This window comes from Coregonus clupeaformis, chromosome 15 (genome assembly GCF_020615455.1).
Source record: "Coregonus clupeaformis isolate EN_2021a chromosome 15, ASM2061545v1, whole genome shotgun sequence".
Lineage (NCBI taxonomy): Eukaryota > Metazoa > Chordata > Actinopteri > Salmoniformes > Salmonidae > Coregonus > Coregonus clupeaformis.
In genome coordinates this window covers 56,242,082-56,262,870 of record NC_059206.1, presented here as the reverse complement: position 1 = coordinate 56,262,870, position 20,789 = coordinate 56,242,082, and the positions used below count along the sequence as shown (strand labels likewise).

Below are 20,789 nucleotides of genomic sequence, written 5' to 3'. Positions count from 1 at the left end.
AACCATACCATTTTTTAATCCCTCATCAATCCAGGGGGATTTAACCGTTTTTACAGTCATTTTCTTAATGGGTGCATGCTTATTAATAACTGGAATAAGCAACTTCATAAATGTGTCAAGTGCAGCGTCTGGTTGTCCCTCATTACACACCACAGACAAGCAAATATTATTTACATCATCAACATATGAATCACTACAAAACGTATTGTATGACCTCTTATACACAATATTAGGCCCAGCCTTTGGAACTTTGGTTTTTCTAGATATGGCTAATATATTGTGATCACTACATCCTATGGATTTGGATACTGCTTTTACGCAAATTTCTGCAGCATTAGTAAAGATGTGATCAATACCTGTTGATGTCACGCTCTGGCTCCGGGACTCTGTATGTTGAGCCAGGGTGTGTTCGTTTCTTTGTGTTCTGTTTCTTGGTTGGGTTGTTCTAGGTTGTTGTATTTCTTTGTTTGAGTGACTCCCAATCAGAGGTAACGAGTGTCAGCTGTTGGCTCGTTGTCTCTGATTGGGAGCCATATTTAAACTGTCTGTTTTCACCTTGTGTTTGTGGGTTTTTGTTCCGTGTTCAGTCAGTGTTACTGTGGACTTCACGATCGTGTTTTGTTTTGTACTTGTGCTTTAACTAATTAAAGTCATGTTCGTTTCACACGCTGCGCCTTGGTCCACTCCTTACCCAGACGATCGTGACAGAAAAACCCACCATACAACGACCAAGCAGCGTGTCCAGGAGCAGGCAGACTGGACATGGGAGGAAGCGCCGGGAAAGGAGATGGAGAGGCTGGCGATGGCCCAGGTGGGCAAAGTGTGGTCCTGGGAGGACATGCTCGGGGGCAAGGGACCTTGGGGTAGGATCAAGGCCCTGGCAAGAGAGGAGCAGCGGCGTCAGCAGTGCCATCGTCGGACGGACGAGAGGCACCCCCAAGAATTTTTTAGGGGGGGGCACAGGGCATGGACGACGGGGCTGACGGAGGCAGAGAAGGGGCGTATTCAAAAGGCCACCAGGTTACGGGGGCCACTGGTCAAAGTAGGGAAAGGAGGTTTAGAGGCTTGGCGAGAGGTACTGGGGTGTGTTACCAGTCCGGTCCGGCCCGTTCCAGTTCCCGGAGTAGAGCCAGTGGTGTGTGTCCCCAGTACGGTCCGGCCTGTTACGGCCCCTCGCACCAAATGGACGGTGCGCGTCTCCAGCCCGGTCCGGCCTGTTCCTGCCTCTCGCACCAAGCCTACGGTGTGCGTCGCCAGTCCTGCCCGGCCTGTTCCTGCTCCACGCACCAAACCTACGGTGTGCGTCGACAGCCCTGCCCGGCCTGTTCCTGCTCCACGCACCAAGTCTACGGTGTGCGTCGACAGCCCTGCCCGGCCTGTTCCTGCTCCACGCACCAAACCTACGGTGTGCGTCGACAGCCCAGCCCGGCCTATTCCTGCTCCACGCACCAAGCCTACGGTGTGCGTCGACAGCCCTGCCCGGCCTGTCCCTGCTCCACGCACCAAACCTACGGTGTGCGTCGCCAGCCCAGCCCGGCCTGTCCCTGCTCCACGCACCAAGCCTACGGGGTGCGTCGCCAGCCCAGCCCGGCCTGTCCCTGCTCCACGCACCAAGCCTACGGGTGCGTCGCCAGCCCAGCCCGGCCTGTCCCTGCTCAACGCACTAAGCCTACGGGGTGCGTCGCCAGCCCAGCCCGGCCTGTCCCTGCTCCACGCACCAAACCTACGGTGTGCGTCGCCAGCCCAGCCCGGCCTGTCCCTGCTCAACGCACTAAGCCTACGGTGTGCGTCGCCAGCCCAGCCCGGCCTGTCCCTGCTCCACGCACCAAGCCTACGGGGTGCGTCGCCAGCCCAGCCCGGCCTGTCCCTGCTCCACGCACCAAGCCTACGGGGTGCGTCGCCAGCCCAGCCCGGCCTGTCCCTGCTCAACGCACTAAGCCTACGGGGTGCGTCGCCAGCCCAGCCCGGCCTGTCCCTGCTCCACGCACCAAACCTACGGTGTGCGTCGCCAGCCCAGCCCGGCCTGTCCCTGCTCAACGCACTAAGCCTACGGTGTGCGTCGCCAGCCCAGCCCGGCCTGTCCCTGCTCCACGCACCAAGCCTACGGGGTGCGTCGCCAGCCCAGCCCGGCCTGTCCCTGCTCCACGCACCAAACCTACGGTGTGCGTCGCCAGCCCGGCCCGGCCTGTTCCTGCCACTCGCACCAAACCTACGGTGCACGTCGCCGGCCCGGCCCGGCTCGTTCCTGCCACTCGCACCAAGCCAGGGGTGCGAGTCGTCAGCCTGGTCCAGCCCGTTCCTGCCACTCGCACCAAGACAGGGGTGCGAGTCGTCAGCCTGGTCCAGCCCGTTCCTGCCACTCGCACCAAGCCAGGGGTGCGAGTCGTCAGCCTGGTTCAGCCCGTTCCTGCTACTCGCACCAAGCCCGGGGTGCGAGTCGTCAGCCTGGTAAGACCGGTCAGCTGCTCCACAACGGAGCGTAAGCTATCCGCTCCGTCTATGTCCAGTCCAGATCCAGCCAGCGGGGTCAGACCAGACCAGGGGCGCTACGGGGGTATTATGGAGGGGTGGTGGTTTAGGCCGGAGCCAGAACCGCCGCCGAGGAGGTATGCCCGCCCAGCCCTCCCTTGTTTAGCCCTTATTGAGGCGGGGTCGCAGTCCGCGCCTTTAGGGGGGATACTGTCACGCTCTGGCTCCGGGACTCTGTATGTTGAGCCAGGGTGTGTTCGTTTCTTTGTGTTCTGTTTCTTGGTTGGGTTGTTCTAGGTTGTTGTATTTCTTTGTTTGAGTGACTCCCAATCAGAGGTAACGAGTGTCAGCTGTTGGCTCGTTGTCTCTGATTGGGAGCCATATTTAAACTGTCTGTTTTCACCTTGTGTTTGTGGGTTTTTGTTCCGTGTTCAGTCAGTGTTACTGTGGACTTCACGATCGTGTTTTATTTTGTACTTGTGCTTTAACTAATTAAAGTCATGTTCGTTTCACACGCTGCGCCTTGGTCCACTCCTTACCCAGACGATCGTGACAGTTGATGATTTCATTCCTGTGCTGTTTGTAAATACCCTGGTAGGTTGACTGACAACCTCAACCAGGTTGCAGGCACTGGTTACAGTTTGATGTTTTTTCTTGAGTGGGCAGCTTGATGAGAGCCAGTCAATATTTAAATCACCCAGAAAATATACTTCTCTGTTGATATCACATACATTATCAAGTATTTCATACATATTATCCAGATACTGACTGTTAGCAATTGGTGGTCTACAGCAGCTTCCCACAAGAATGGGCTTTAGGTGAGGCAGATGAACCTGTAGCCATATTACTTCAACAGTATTTAACATGAGATCGTCTCTAAGCTTTACAGGAACGTGCTTATGAATATAGACCGCAACACCGCCCCCGTTGGCATTTCTGTCTTTTCGGTAGATGTTATAACCATGTATTGCTACTACTGTATCATCAAATGTATTATCTAAGTGAGTTTCAGAGATAGTCAGAATATGAATGTCATCTTTTACAAGCAAGCTATTGACTTCATGGACGTTGTTTCGTTTAGCACTTTTCTAGGTTCCTTGATTGGTTTTAATGGTTTACTGGGAAGCTTATCAGGAGTAGACTTACTCATGTTATTTATATTGGAGCTGATAGTGCAGGGTGAGCTGCACACAATGGTCTTCCTACTAGTGCACACCGCCTCAGTGCTAACAGTGTAACTCTGGTTCATAGGCTCATGATTACCGCATACAATCGCTGTAGGATAAACAGAGGTATTCAGGGCAATTAGGGGGACATACATTAAGTTACTTACGTTGTGTCTGCCAACGCCCCTAGGATAATGTACATTTGATGCAGCATTATGACGACTCATTGTCACAATATAGGGCTTAACTGAGCTGGTCTTGGGTCATTGATAAGTCATTGTTTCAACGCAGCCTTGAAATGCGTGGACAGAGTCCAGGAGCCAATATGATTTGGATGGACTCCGTCATTCCTGTAGAGTATCTTCTGTTTCCAGAAGGTGTCAAAGTTATCTATAAAAGTGATTCCAGCAGAGCTACAGTAATCTTTTAGCCAGATGTGTAATGCCAGTAGCCTGCTGAATCTTTCACACCTGCGGCCCAACGATGGTACTGGACCTGAAATGATTGGTTGTTTTTTGGAGTCTTTTAATGCGAAAATCAGTCATTTAAAATCCATTTTCAGATGTTCCGAGCTAGCCCTCCTGATGTCGTTTGTATTAGGTTGGGTGGGGGACTCAGGTGCAGAGACGGACACACGGACAAAGAGAGTAAAATTAGGATGTAGTTTATTCAACGTGTATTGGCAGAGAGAAGTAGTCAGGGTGAAGTAGCTTCAGGCTGGGGTAGGAGCTGAGTGGGGTGGAGAGCCAGTAGTCCTGAGAGCTGGATAACGAGGATGTCAGGCAACAGAGGATCAGGTAGCGGCGTGGGAATGGCAGGCAGGCAGGCAGGCAGCAGGAACAGAAGAGATCACTGGAAGTGTAGGAACGAACTGGCGCTGGAGAGGTGTCCAGCCCGGGTAGATATCTGCTGCTTGATTGGTGCCAATGAGCTGCAGCTTGATGTAACTGCTCTGGTGATAGAATGGCCACGCCCGCTGACCAAGAACCTCTGACTGCACAGCAGGGGGAGACAGACACAAACAACACACACAGGGGAGAAAAGGGAAACGAACACCAACAGGAACAGGACCAACAGAGCCGGACCGTAACAGTACCCCCTCAACGGGCGCCACCCCGGCGACCCACCCGGCTTGTCAGGGTGGTCCCTATGGAAGTCATTCACTAGCTGCGGATCCAGAATAAAACGTCTAGGAATCCAGGACCTCTCCTCGGGACCGTATCCCTCCCAGTCCACCAGGTACTGAAACCCTCTACCACGCCTCCGGACGTCCAGCAGTCTCCGAACCGTGTAGGCTGGATGGTCGTCAATAATGCGCGGTAGCGGAGGGGGATCCGCCGGCGGACACAAAGGACTGGAGGAGACCATCTTCAGCTGGGACACGTGAAATGTAGGATGGACTCTCATGGCCTGGGGAAGCTTCAACCGAACAGCCGAAGGGTTGATGATGGATTCGACCTCAAAAGGACCCAAATATCGGGGCGCCAGCTTACGGGAGTCAGTGCGCAGGGGAATGTTGCTGGAGGAGAGCCAGACACGCTGACCAGGCTGGAACTGTGGAGCGACTACCCTGTGCCTGTCCGCCACCCTCTTATTCCTCTCTGCTGTCCGTAGAAGGGCCTCACGGGTGTCCACCCACACCTTGCGGCAGCGACGAAGGTTATCCTGAACTGACGGAACGGCTAACTCCCTTTCCTGAGACGGGAACAATGGCGGTTGGTACCCCAAAGCCGCCTCAAATGGTGAGAGGCCCGTGGCAGATGAGGTGAGGGAATTGTGGGCATATTCGACCCACGGGAGATGTTTGGCCCAGGTAGACGGGTTCTGGGATGTCACACAGCGTAGAGCAGCCTCCAGGTCCTGGTTGGTCCTCTCAGTCTGGCCATTGGACTGGGGATGGAAACCTGATGAGAGACTGACAGAGGCACCCAGAGCCGAACAAAACTCCTTCCATACCCGAGAAATAAACTGTGGACCTCTATCGGACACTATGTCCACAGGTATTCCATGGGGACGGAATACATGTAGGACAAAGAGGTCGGCTGTCTCACTGGCAGATGGTAATTTTGGTAATGCAACAAAATGGGCAGATTTAGAGAATCTGTCCACGATGGTGAGTATAGTGTCATTACCCTCAGACATAGGAAGTCCAGTGACGAAGTCCAAGCCCACGTGAGACCAAGGCCGACTCGGGACAGGAGAGGCCGCAGCAGGCCCGAAGGAGCCCTGTGGGAAGCCTTATTTTGGGCACAGATGGAACAGGCCGCCACGTACTCCCGGACGTCAGCCTCGGCGGATGGCCACCAAAAGTGCCTCTTGAGTAGCGATAGTGTTCGTTTCATACCAGGGTGGCAGGAGAAGCGTGAGGTGTGGATCCAGTTGAGCACTTGCGGCCGCACGGCTGCGGGAACATAGAGAAGGTTGGGAGGCCCATCGGCCGGTCCAGGTTCCAACTCTTGTGCCGATCGGACGAGGGACTCGATTTCCCAATGAACGGCCGCCACCAAACAGGAAGCGGGCAGAACAGGTTCAGGATTGCTGGAGTCTTCAGTGTCTGTAAACTGGCGAGAGAGAGCATCAGGCTTGACATTACGTGTGCCAGGACGATATGTTAAGATAAACTTGAACCTGCTGAAGAACAGAGCCCATCTGGCCTGACGGGAGTTCAGCCTCTTGGACGACTGGATGTAAGCCAGGTTCTTGTGGTCCGTCCAGACTATGAAGGGTTGCTCTGCTCCGTCTAGCCAGTGCCTCCATTCCTCCAACGCCAACTTGACAGCAAGCAACTCCCGGTTACCCACGTCGTAGTTCTTCTCAGCAGGGGTCAATCTCTTGGAGAAAAAAGCCACCGGATGGAGCTTCTGGTCCGTGGGGAACGTTGTGACAGGACAGCCCCCCACCCCCGAATCTGAGGCGTCCACTTCCACAACAAACTGCAAACTAGTGTCTGGATGAATAAGAACAGGTGAGGTGGTGAACAGTTTCTTCAATGTACTCACGGCTGACTCGGCCTCAGGCGTCCACAGGAATGGCACCTTAGGGGAGGTGAGCTTGGTCAGGGGGCAACCACTCGGCTGAAACCCCTGATGAAGCGGCGGTAGAAGTTGGCGAAACCCAGGAAGCGTTGTAGCTGCTTCCGAGACGTGGGTGTGGGCCACTCCACAACCGCTCTGATCTTGTCAGGGTCTGGTGACACTTGTCCCCGCTCGATGATGAAGCCCAAAAAGGGGACGGACTGCCGGTGGAACTCACATTTTTCTGCCTTCACATACAGTTTGTTTTCCAGGAGGCGTTGGAGAACCAGACGGACGTGGGAGACGTGTTCATCCTGTGACTTAGAGAATATCAGAATGTCATCCAAATAGACAAACACAAAACGGTGTAGAAAATCCCTCAACACATCGTTCACCATGGCCTGAAACACTGCTGGGGCGTTAGTGAGACCGAATGGCATGACTAGGTATTCAAAGTGTCCGAGAGGGGTATTAAACCCAGTCTTCCATTCGTCTCCCTGCTTGATCCTAACGAGGTGGTAAGCGTTCCGTAGATCGAGTTTGGTAAACACAGTGGCACCATGAAGGGAGTCAAATGCTGAGTTGATGAGAGGCAGGGGGTATGTATTTCTGACTGTGATGTTATTAAGTCCTCTGTAGTCAATGCAGGGCCGTAAGGTTTTGTCCTTCTTCTCAACAAAAAGAACCCAGCACCAACAGCGGACGATGAGGGACGAATGATGCCAGAGGTTAGGGAGTCGCCTATGTAGGTTTCCATAGCTTCTCTCTCAGGACGGGACAGATTGAAAAGCCGACTGGACGGCAAAGGCGCTCCAGGCAGTAACTCAATAGCGCAATCGTATGGCCTATGAGGTGGTAATGAAAGTGCCTTGGACTTGCTGAATACCTCGGCCAGGTCCCGGTACTCCTCCGGGACTGAAGAGAGGTCTGGGGTTTTGACTGGGGAAGCAGGGGAGCCGACCGAGGGCGGAATAGCCGACCCAAGGCAAACAGAATGGCAGTGAGTGCTCCAACTGTGTATCTTGTGGTTTTGCCAATCAATATGGGGGGTTGTGAAGGCTAAGCCAGGGAAAACCGAGGATAAGGGGGGAGGCCGAGGAGGAGACTACTTTGAACTGGATGGTTTCTTTGTGATTGCCGGACAGCATGAGAGAAACGGGGACAGTTTGGTGGGTGATGTTGGCAAACTGATGGCCGTCAATAGCGGTTACTGTTATAGGCTTAGGCAGGGGCTTAACAGGGATCTCAGCCTGAGTAACCAGGCTAGCGTCAATAAAACTATCCTCAGCACCAGAGTCGATGAGAGCAGCTAGTGGGAGAGATAGATTCCTGAACTGGACTGTAACTGGGATCACTAGACGGGGTGCTGTGGGCATTGAGTCTGGTCTAACACTGCAAGTACGCCCACTTTTACCTGCGAGCTTGGTCTTTTGGGCGAATCGGACAGTTAACCAGGAAATGAGTGCGGTCCCCACAGTACATGCACTCACCAGCCCGTATGCGCCCGTTCCTTTTCGACATGGGACAGACGAGCACGGCCCAGCTGCATGGGCTTGTCTAGTTCCGTGGAGGAATCCGCTGAGGTGTGTGGTCGGGTGTCCGAGTGGTGGTGTAGCTTGGACTGCAGAAAGCGCGGGAGCCCCGTTAGAGGTGTGGACCCGACCGCCCCTCTCCTGTCTCCTCTCCCGTAGCCTGTTGTCTATTCGTGTAGCAAGGGAAACGAGAACATGAAGATTAGCAGGCTCATCACGAACAGCTAGTTCATTCTTAATTGTGTCACTTAGACCGTTAACAAACGCTCCCTGAAGAGCTTCGTCGTTCCACTTGGAATCGGCTGCCAAGGTCCAAAAATCAATGGCGTATTCAGCCACGCTACCCGTGCCCTGTCGTAGCTTCAATAGTCTTTTTGTGGCGGTTCCGGCATAGTCCGGGTGATCAAACACAACTTTCAATTGAGAGGAAAAATCGTCAAACGACAGGCTGGTAATCTGCTGAGTAGAACAAGCCGCTTCTGCCCACATCAAAGCTTTGTCCCTCATTAACCCCAGTGCGTAATGTACCTTTGAGGATTCCGTGGAGAAAGACAGGGGCTTCTGTTGGAACACCAAGCGGCACTGAAGCAGGAAACCACGGCATTTGTTCAGATCCCCGGTGAAAGGTTCGGGTGCGGTTGTAGGGGGTTCCCGAAAGGCAGGAGCGGAAGCCGAGCCTGGAGCCACTGTAGGAGGAACAGGCGGAGGAGAAGCAGAGGGAGAAAAGGTAGTGAGTGTTACCAGGTTAGCTACCTGAGAGGTGAGATGAGATACTTGATCCAACAACTGCTGGTTGTTATCCAATAGAGTCCGGATGAGTTGGTCGTGTTGTCCCAATAGTACTCCTTGTGAATGGAGGGCGTGTTGTACGCCATCCCCCGTTGTTTCATGTGGCATCTCTGCTGAGTCCATGTTTTGGGCCAGTTCGTTCTATTAGGTTGGGTGGGGGACTCAGGTGCAGAGACGGACACACGGACAAAGAGAGTAAAATTAGGATGTAGTTTATTCAACGTGTATTGGCAGAGAGAAGTAGTCAGGGTGAAGTAGCTTCAGGCTGGGGTAGGAGCTGAGTGGGGTGGAGAGCCAGTAGTCCTGAGAGCTGGATAACGAGGATGTCAGGCAACAGAGGATCAGGTAGCGGCGTGGGAATGGCAGGCAGGCAGGCAGGCAGCAGGAACAGAAGAGATCACTGGAAGTGTAGGAACGAACTGGCGCTGGAGAGGTGTCCAGCCCGGGTAGATATCTGCTGCTTGATTGGTGCCAATGAGCTGCAGCTTGATGTAACTGCTCTGGTGATAGAATGGCCACGCCCGCTGACCAAGAACCTCTGACTGCACAGCAGGGGGAGACAGACACAAACAACACACACAGGGGAGAAAAGGGAAACGAACACCAACAGGAACAGGACCAACAGAGCCGGACCGTAACAGTTTGACCCCACATGGACTATCAGTTTGGGGTTCTTGCAGTAAATTTGCAGTGTACAAATTATTTATAACTATGTTCCAGCCCCAAGACCATCCGCTCAAGGAAAATCGTCCCATGGCTGAATTGGGGACCCCTGTTGTATTGTGTGATGCCCCTATCCTTATATGTCTATCAAAAATATCTATATTATCAACAAAACCCTTTTTAACATAGCAGTTAAAAATAGCAAAGATGAGTACTGACACATCAACTATTTTGTTTGGAACTCTGATCCTATTCAGTCAGGAAGTAATTCAGCATCAAGGACTTCCTTCCTCAGTTTGGACGCTGCCACCCGTTTCTAGATCAGTATTTGCACTCTAGTGGTTTAAAAAAATCCTTGCAAGCAGTATGTGATAGTAGAATCATTGCAAGCAGGCTGTGATAGTAGAATTTTTGCTCAATGAGGCATACTTCCTTCTTGCATTTGGGAGGGATACCTTTCAAGGACATGTGAATTGTACAGATACAAAAAGGTCATAATTACTATCAGATTTGCAAATGTGTGTGTGTTCAAGGGATCTACAGTTGAAGTCGGAAGTTTACATACACCTTAGCCAACTACATTTAAACTCAGTTTTTCACAATTCCTGACATTTAATCCTAGTAAAAATTCCCTGTCTTACGTCAGTTAGGATCACCACTTTATTTTAAGAATGTGAAATGTCAGAATAATAGTAGAGAGAATTATTTATTTAGCCTTTATTTCTTTCATCACATTCCCAGTGGGTCAGAAGTTTACATATACTCAATTAGTATTTGGTAGCATTGCCTTTAAATTGTTCAACTTGGGTCAAATGTTATGGGTAGCCTTCCACAAGCTTCCCACAATAAGTTGGGTGAATTTTGGCCCATTCCTCCTGACAGAGCTGGTGTAACTGAGTCAGGTTTGTAGGCCTCCGTGCTCGCACACGCTTTTTCAGTTCTCCCCACAAATGTTCTATAGGATTGAGGTCAGGGCTTGGTGATGGCCACTCCAATACCTTGACTTTGTTGTCCTTAAGCCATTTTGCCACAACTTTGGAAGTATGCTTGGGGTCATAGTCCATTTGGAAGACCAATTTGCGACCAAGCTTTAACTTCCTGACTGATGTCTTGAGATGTTGCTTCAATATATCCACATAATTTTCCTTCCTCATGATACCATCTATTTTGTGAAGTGCACCAGTCCCTCCTGCAGCAAAGCACCCCCACTGTTATGATTTAACTGGATAGAACCCAAATGCAGACAAGTACACCAAGCCAGAGAAGTTTTAACAGGTTTATTATAATGTTCAATAGTCCAGGTTTCCAATAAATGGGGAAGAGCAAGTCCAGGTTACAGGGAGGGTACAGATCCAGGTCAGGGCAGGTGTGGTACCGTAATGTCCTAGTGTCCGTGGTGAGTCCAAAGGAGAGGCCCGATAGTGGAGAGCAGGATGGTGGTGGCAGGAGTGAAGCGGAGGCAGGAGTCAGGTTCCAAATATATGGTTGTCTTGACTATGATCTGACGATGAGTGGAAAGTTTGACCGGGTCTTAAAGGCTGAGGTGATTATGGTGAATGAGCTGCAGCTGGAACCCTGACTCCCGCACACCAGACTTCACTCCTGCAATCAAGGACAGACAGAGGGGAGGGGGAGAGCAGAGAGAGAGCTACCTAGCAGCAGTAGGCCTAACAGTACCCCCCTCTACGGACGCCACCTGGCGGCCGACAGGGTTTATCAGGATGTAACCTATGAAACTCACGAACCAGAGCAGGATCCACAATGAAGCTCCTGGGCACCCAGGAACGTTCCTCAGGACCATAACCCTCCCAATCCACCAGGTACTGGAAACCACGACCCCGGCGGCGAACATCCAGAAGTCGCCGGACAGTGTAGACCGGACCCCCACCCACGATCTTGGGCGGAGGAGGGGGACGAGAGGGCGGGCACAAAGGGCTAACCGACACAGGCTTAATCTGGGAAACATGAAAGGTGGAATGAACCCGTAGGGGAGGCAGGAAGCTGTAGCTTAACCGCGCAGGGGTTAACAATAGACAGTATCTTGAACGGTCCTATAAAACGAGGCGCCATCTTCTTCGACTCCACCTTCAATGGAAGGTCCCGTGACTTCAGCCATACCTCTTGACCAGGAGAGTAACCGGGAGCCTGGGACCGGTGACGGTTGGCTTGCCTCTGCATGTACGCCGAAGCTCGGGACAGAGCTACCCTGGCCTTCCTCCAGACCTTGCAGCAGCGGCGCATGTGGGACTGCACCGAGGGTACCGCAAGTTCCCTCTCTTGGGAAGGGAACAGGGGAGGTTGATAACCCAGAGCACACAGAAAAGGAGACAAACCAGAGGAAGCGTTAGTCAAGGTGTTATGAGCATATTCCACCCAGGGGAGCATGGAGCTCCATGACCCAGGGTTAGACCCAGTGACACAGCGAAGTGCGGTCTCCATCTCCTGGTTCGCTCTCTCGGCTTGCCCGTTGGTCTGGGGGTGATATCCAGAGGACAGGCTGGATGTAATGCCCAAAGCTTTACAGAAAGCTTTCCACACCTGGGAGACAAACTGGGGACCCCTGTCAGAGACAATATCCGTGGGTAGACCATGAGAGCGGAACACATGTTCAACCAAAATATCAGCCGTCTCTCTGGCAGTGGGCAGTTTAGGTAGGGCCAAAAAATGAGCGAACTTAGAAAAACGATCAATCACCGTAAGAATGACAGTCTTACCAGATGAGGGGGAAGTCCAGTGACAAAATCCATAGCGATATGCGACCAGGGCCGGCTGGGTATAGGTAGAGGTCGTAGATGACCAGCGCTGGCCTGGGTGGAGTTTTTACTTCGTGCACATACCGTACAAGCAGCAATGAAGGCTCGAGTGTCCGCCTCCATCGTGGCCCACCAGAACTTCCGTCGCACAAAGTCAAGGGTCCGCGAAACTCCAGGGTGACAGGTAAGGGGAGACGAGTGAGCCCACTGAAGTACCTGGGAGCGAGCAGACTCAGGGACAAACATCCGGTTAGGAGGACCCCTCCCAGGGTCAGCTTGATGATGTTGAGCCTGTCTAACAATCCCCTCGATGTCACATGTGATGACTGCAATACTGCAGGTAGGAGGCAAAATGGGTTCAGGGTTACTACCAGTATCAACAGCCGAATGAACACGAGACAGGGCGTCAGGCTTGACGTTGCGTGACCCAGGACGGTAAGACAGAGAAAAATTGAATCTCCCAAAAATAGTGCCCACCTGGCTTGACGGGGGTTGAGCTGCTTCGCTGACTGGAGGTAAGCCAGATTCTTATGATCCGTCCAAACGATGAAGGGTTGTTCCGCCCCCTCCAACCAATGTCGCCACTCCTCGAGAGCCAGCTTAACGGCGAGCAGTTCACGATTTCCAACATCATAATTCCTCTCTGCCTGAGAAAGTTTCCTTGAGAGAAAAGCACAGGGATGCAGTTTGTTATCTTCAGGAGAACGTTGGACAACACTGCACCTACCCCAGTGTCGGATGCATCCACCTCCACGACAAACTGGCGGTCGGGGGTCCGGCTGCATCAGAATGGGAGCCGAGGCGAAGCGATGTTTCAGTTCTTCGAACGCTGATTCGGCCCCTTCATTCCAAGCGAACGGTCGTGAGATGGAGGTGAGAGCGGTGAGTGGCGCCGCAATGCGGCTGTAGTCCTTGATGAACCTCCTATAGAAGTTCGCAAACCCCAGGAATCGTTGAAGTTGTTTGCGGGTAGAGGGAGCTGGCCAGTCCGTGACAGCAGAGATCTTAGCTGGGTCCATCCGCAGCTCCCCCTGAGCTATGATGTAACCCAAAAAAGAGGTCTCAGACACATGAAATTCACATTTCTCCATCTTCACAAACAGTTTGTTCTCCAACAACCTTTGCAACACCTGGCGCACATGCAGTTCATGTTCCTGGGAGGACTCTGAGAAAATCAAGATATCATCCAGATAGACAAAAACAAACCGATTCAACATGTCCCGAAGGACATCATTGACTAGTGCCTGAAAAACAGCAGGGGCATTAGACAACCCAAAAGGCATAACCCGATACTCAAAATGTCCCAAGGGTGTGTTGAAGGCAGTCTTCCATTCATCACCCTTACGAATGCGCACCAGGTGATACGCATTTCGTAGATCCAGTTTCGTAAAGATGGTAGCACCATGAAGGAGGGGAAAAGCAGAATTAATCAAAGGCAGAGAATACTTGTTCTTAATGGTGATGTTGTTAAGTCCACGGTAATCAATACAGGGTCTGAGGGTCTTATCCTTCTTAGCAACAAAAAAGAATCCCGCTCCTACAGGTGACGAGGAAGGACGCATAATACCTGCCGCCAAGGAGTCCCGAATGTAGTTCTCCATAGCCTCCGTCTCCGGCCGGGAGGGGATTGTACAGGCGACTGCTGGGGAGCGGGGCTCCTGGCTGGAGGTCAATGGCGCAGTCGTAAGGCCGGTGAGGAGGAAGAGAAGTAGCTCTGTGTTTGCAGAAAACGGATGCCAGGTCATGATACACGTCAGGAACAGCAGAAAGATCCATGGACTCCAGTGGAGGTTGAGGCACAGTACTGGCAGGAGTCTGAGCAGAACACAAACAATTCACATGACAAAATGTGCTCCATGAAACAATGCTACCTGTCACCCAATCAATGTGTGGATTGTGTTTTATGAGCCAGGGGATACCAAGGACCAGGGGAGTCTGTGGGCAGTCGATAATATGGAATTGAATGTTCTCCTGATGATTTCCCGACACTCTAAGACAAACAGGAACAGTCTGATGGGTAATGCGGGTCAACAATTGTCCATTTAGACCCTTAGCCTGCAGCGGACAGTCCATAGGAACAGTCTCCAAATCCATTTGTTGAGCCCACTCTCTATCCAAAAGCTTTCGTCGGCACCAGAGTCAATCAGCGCACTAACAGAGAAATTCTGGGACTGCCACTGGAGGGATGCCTGGAGCAGAATGCGGGGAGAAGAGGAAGAATCCGCTGCTCGGCTCACCAAAACTTCTCCCATAAATGATGAGCCGGCCCTTTTCCCGGACGAACTGGGCAGGAAGGAACGAAATGACCAGCCTCTCCACAATACAGGCAGACCCCGAGCCTGAATACGACGTGCACGCTCCTCTGAGGACAACCGTGCACGACCCACCTCCATGGCTTCGGGTTCAGTGCTCCTCGTATCGACTCGGGAAGACACGGCTCTCTCCGTAGGGACGATGCAGGGAGGAGTTTGTTGATGACAGACAGGTTGCTTGGAACTAACACTCCTCTCCCGGCGGCGCTCCCGAATCCGATTATCCAACCTGATAGTGAGTGAAATAAGATTATCCAGCGTAGGCGATTCATCATATGACACCAATTCATCTTTTAAAGTCTCAGACAAAGCATTGATGAACACTCCTTGTAATGCCTCGTCATTCCAACCACTCACTGCTGCTAAAGTCCGAAACTCCACTGCCATCTCCGCCACACTACGAGCCCCCTGCCGAAGAGAAAACAACCGCTTTCGCAGCCTCCTTGCCTCGTACGGGGGTGGTCAAAAACCTTCCTCATCTCCGTGGTGAAGGCCACGTAAGCGTTGCAAATGTCCGACTGACTCTCCCAGACCGCGGATCCCCAGGCACGAGCGGAACCGCTAGTAGAGTTGATAAGGTAGGCAATACGGGCTCTTTCTGAGGCGTAGGTGAGGGGCTGTTGTTCAAACACTAACGAGCATTGAGTCAAAAAATCATCCACAGGTACTCATGTTCCCGTCATAGCGCTCTGGAGCAGGAACAAAAGGCTCTCTGATCTGGGCTGAAGGGGTAGTAAGAGCAGACACTTGATTGGTGAGTAATTGAACCTGATTAAGCAGCACCTGACTGTCCTCAGCAATCGTCTTAAACAGGGTATCATGTTGGCCAAGTAGAATGCCCTGATTGGCTATGGCAGTCCAAATTTGAGTGCACTCTGGGGTGGTATCCGAGCTACTGTCTGCTGGGTTCATGGGGGTCAGATCATACTGTTATGATTTAACTGGATAGAACCCAAATGCAGACAAGTACACCAAGCCAGAGAAGTTTTAACAGGTTTATTATAATGTTCAATAGTCCAGGTTTCCAATAAATGGGGAAGAGCAAGTCCAGGTTACAGGGAGGGTACAGATCCAGGTCAGGGCAGGTGTGGTACCGTAATGTCCTAGTGTCCGTGGTGAGTCCAAAGGAGAGGCCCGATAGTGGAGAGCAGGATGGTGGTGGCAGGAGTGAAGCGGAGGCAGGAGTCAGGTTCCAAATATATGGTTGTCTTGACTATGATCTGACGATGAGTGGAAAGTTTGACCGGGTCTTAAAGGCTGAGGTGATTATGGTGAATGAGCTGCAGCTGGAACCCTGACTCCCGCACACCAGACTTCACTCCTGCAATCAAGGACAGACAGAGGGGAGGGGGAGAGCAGAGAGAGAGCTACCTAGCAGCAGTAGGCCTAACACCCACAGCATGATGCTGCCACCCCGTGCTTCACAGTTGGGATGGTGTTCTTCGGCTTGGAAGCCACCCCCCTTTTCCTCCAAACATAACGATGGTCATTATGACCAAACAGTTCTATTTTTGTTTCATTAGAACAGAGGACATTTCTCCAAAAAGTATGATCTTTGTCCCCATGTGCAGTTGCAAACCGTAGTCTGGCTTTTTATGGCGGTTTTGGAGCAGTGGCTTCTTCCTTCCTGAGTGGCCTTTCAGGTTATGTCGATATAGGACTCATTTTACTGTAGATACTTTTGTACCTGTTTCCTCCAGCATCTTCACAATGTCCTTTGCTGTTGTTCTGGGATTGAAGTACGTTCATCTCTAGGAGACAGAACGCGTCTCCTTCCTGAGCGGTATGATGGCTGCGTGGTCCCATGGTGTTTATACTTGTGTACTATTGTTTGTACAGATGAAAGTGGTACCTTCAGGCGTTTGGAAATTTCTCCCAAGGATGAACCAGACTTGTGGAGGTCTACAATTTTGTTTCTGAGGTCTTGGCTGATTTCTTTTGATTTTCCCATGATGTCAAGCAAAGAGGGACTGAGTTTGAAGGTAGGCCTTGAAATACATCCACATGTACACCTCCAATTGACTCAAATGATGTCAATTAGCCTATCAGAAGCTTCTAAAGCCATTACATCATTTTCTGGAATTTTCCAAGCTGTTTAAAGGCACAGTCAACTTAGTGTATGTAAACTTCTGACCCATTGGAATTGTGATACAGTGAATTATAAGTGAAGTAATCTGTCTGTAAACAATTGTTGGAAAAATTACTTGTGTCATGCACAAAGTAGATGTCCTAACCGACTTGCCAAAACTATAGTTTGTTAACAAGACATTTGTGGAGTGGTTGAAAAACAAGTTTTAATGACTCCAACCTAAGTGCATGTAAACTTCCGACTTCAACTGTAGGTGAGATGTGTCTGGTCAATGTTCATTTGGAGGGAAGTCAGTAGGCTACATTACCATTGAACATCTCATGTGCCATTGCCACGGTAGTTCAAGGAAGTTCTAGAGACAGTGTGGTGTCTGTGTACATAATCAAGTTGGATAATTCACCTGTTCTCCTGTCTGGATGAAGTATGGATGACCTCTCAGGTTAGCCCTTAATTGCCTTTGAATTTGCACATGCCATTAGTGTAAAATACTTTCCCCCATATTTCTCATACATTTGAGCTGTGGACTCTGTATTTGTCATGGGTGAAAAATTGCAGGCCTATCCCACACCCCACGATCTTTAAGCCTGCAGCATACCACCCTGCATCCCACTGCTGGTTTGCCTCTGAAGCTAAATATAGTTGGTCCTGGTCAGTCCCTGAATGGGAGAGCAGATGCTGCTGGAAGTGGGGACATTGCCCTCGGTAGGTGTTGTCTTTCGGATGGGACGTTAAATGGGTATCCTGACTCTCTGTGGTCATTTAAGATCCCATGGCACTTATTGTAAGAGTAGGGGTGTTAACCCTGGTGTCCTGGCAAAATTCCCAATCTGGCCCTCATACCATCATTGCCACCTAATCATCCTCAGCTTCCAATTGGCTCATTCCTCTCCCCTGTAACTATTCCCCACGTTGTTGCTGTAAATGAGAAGGTATTCTCAGTCAATTTACCTGGTAAAACCCCCCCATAAAAACAGTATTCCTTTAAAATGATATGTGTGTGCAATGCATCCTTTACTGTTAATAAACTCAAAAAGTAAAGCTGTGTATGTGTGGAATGAGTGAGGCCTATGATATAGACAGAGGGTGGAATCTTGAGCGCGCCCGCCTGCTTCCCCGTATATTCAGCGGTCATGTGCGCAGGGAAGCTCGAGCTTCTCTGCTTCATACCCACCCCTCCCATCCAGGCCCTGCTATGCGTTGGGCTTTGACGTCACATGTGCTCGCTTCGGTTGCCATAGCAATTTATTTCCCTAACCCCGTTCTTTTTTCTGTCCCTCCTCCTTTCTGGTAGGTCCACAATGGTACAGGCAGCATCTTGCAGCACAATGGTTGCAAGACGGTAAACGGGGAGTGATTCAGCATCGCAATCGTCATTTCTAGTCTATACCGGTATATTTTCTTCAATCGCTGCATTTTTCTAGTTATCTCCATCTTCACGTTTATTATTCTGTGCGTGCTAGGTCGTAAAATGTCTCCCGTCGGAATGTTTTGAACAGAACTGTCACCGGCCTAGGATCGTCGTCAGCTGGCACGGAATGGTAGGTATGCTCGGTGTGGTGCGGTGCGGTGGAACAGTGATGTTGATGCAGCGGGAACCTGCTGAAGGGTGGGGTGATGAATATTGATCTGCTACGAAGGTTAATGACGTCGACTAATAGCGATGCTTTCAGCCTTAGAATGCGACAGCGACAATAACAAACATATTTTGATTTGACTTGTCCAGTGTTTGTTATAAATAGGTGGTCAGTGATGGAATTGATAAGGCGTTGATTTGATATGTTCTTGATGCAGGACACAAATGTTGCTGTCCACGAGGATGTTTTTTTCTACCCTCGATGGATGGTCCAGACTATACATGCACCGACATTTCATAACATCCCTTTTATCATCACTAGGATGATGTGTTATTATGTAGGCCTATCAGCAATTGAGAATATAATAACAACGTTGCAATATCAATATGGCAATACATCAATTGATGGTATATTATTTAGAGTTTATAAGGCACCAGTCAAAGTTTCTAGGTGGTTTGACCTCAACATCCCAATTCAATATTATTTGGACTAGTGTGCCTATGATAACCATTGAAGTCACTGCACCTGTCTTTAAAATTTGGCCTGTATTTTAGAGTGCACTATGCACCATATTGTCATGCATGTAGCTATGATATGACAGAGGAGCACTATGCCAATAGACAGGATAGGACTTAAGGCTAGATCTGGGCCTGGCTACATTTAACTTACATTTGATCAATTTAAAAGGTAGACCATTCAGCCTGGACTTTATAGATCGATAGATAGGCCTATGCACCCACTCTCAGATGTCAGCTGTACCTTTTGTGGTCTATGGACTCAATCACCTACAGAATGCCTTTGCATCAATGCATCTCAGTTATAAAAGTGCACATTTACGAAGTCGTATTGAAGAGTGATTGATTAGTCCAGAAAGATCATGAATGAATGGACCACCTGACATATTATTGCACAATGCATGATGAGATGTGTAAAGGCAGTGCCATATGATATAGAAAGATTGGAGTGTGAAAAACTAAAATGCCTCTATTTGGGAGAGGAGCAGTAGGCGTCATAATGCAGCAAAGAGATGTAATACATTATTGTACAGTAACAGGTGCTTGAAATTTGAACACAACAAAACACACTGATTGTTTTGGAGTTGTCAATATATGCATGGAAGCTTCTTGCTAAGTTGTGTTATGCAATGGTAATGAGACACTCATCAGTTTTAAGGTGGTCAATATACTGTATAGCCATTAAGTTGTTGTGGTGATCTTGGTACAAAGAGACAATATGGTCTCATTAGAATATTTAAAAATAGTGACATTCAACCATTATAGTTATATATGTCACCTGTGCCGATGGCAACATGATTACATATTTCTAAGAAGATAGCCTGTGTCTGAAATGGATGCTGTGCAATGCCAACCGCCAAATGTGTGTTACTTTACAGCCTATTGCATACAATACTGGTGAACATAGTCCCCTGTAGCTCAGTTGGTAGCGCATGGCTCTTGCAACGCATGGGTTGTGGGTTCGTTTCCCACGGGGGGCCAGTATGAAAATGTATGCACTCACTAACTGTAAGTCGCTCTGGATAAGAGCGTCTGCTAAATGACTAAAATGTAAAATGTAAATGAATACTGTATAGCTGTTGATCATGATAAAAAGGGAAGATGTGCAATCCAAGAATAAGCACAGGCCGAAAGGTTGTTACTGAACAGCCCGTTGCATGCATACAAGGCTGAAGAGAGAAGGTTTGAAAGACTAACCTTGTGGGCAAAATTATTGGACACTATGCATGGGAAGAAGTGCTGCAGGGAGCAACTGAACAATTAAACAATGCATTTATGTGTGTGCTGGTTAGAGTGTGCTGCTATCCTCCTAAGAGATAGACTAGACCCAGGTAGAGCTGCGTCCCATATGACACCATATTCCCTATTTAGTGCACTTTATACGGCTAGTAGATTCAACCTCTTCATCGTCAATAAGCTTTAGGTAATTGTTTACAAAGACTAATTTGCGAGAAAATTAGAGTGAATAGGAATAATACAGTATTTGATTACTTTGTTACTATGCAAGTTGTTTGATTTGAAGCATAGGCTATACAAAATCCTCATCAGTTTATCCTGCTGTTTCAAGTAATGTAATGTCGGCTTAGATAAAACATGTATAATTCATCAACATTGATTTTGAGGTATGCTCCACTCCCATCCCCCCCCCCCTTTCATTTGTGGTTCTTGGCGTATGAGATCCTAGTGACTTAACTAATCCGATACAAAAAATAGATAATGATGATGAAACTGTAGTAGGCAAACCTGATCTGGTCACTAATGAAATGTTGCAATACGAAAATAAGAACAGACATTTTTTTAATAATGTGTTTTTGTAAATTCACCTCAAGAGGTAGAGCAAATTGGCCTTTGATAAATTGTTGTGAAGTTGTTTGGAAACATAATCAGAAAAGGCAAAGGTTAGAAACAATGAG

General features: G+C 49.8%; 1 protein-coding gene across 5 annotated transcripts in view; it reads left to right on the top strand.

Annotated features, from left to right (window-relative positions):
• The first annotated feature begins 18,058 nt into the window (after positions 1–18,058).
• LOC121582737 (mitogen-activated protein kinase 10) overlaps positions 18,059–20,789 on the top strand; it is a 112,934-nt gene continuing 110,203 nt past the window's right edge. For all 5 annotated transcript variants that reach the window (XM_041898799.2, XM_041898798.2, XM_041898802.2 and 2 more), the window contains exon 1: positions 18,059–18,325. In XM_041898799.2, coding sequence (XP_041754733.1) covers positions 18,323–18,325 — 3 coding nt within the window. In that variant the 5' untranslated portion in view covers positions 18,059–18,322. The remainder of the gene's footprint in view (positions 18,326–20,789) is intronic.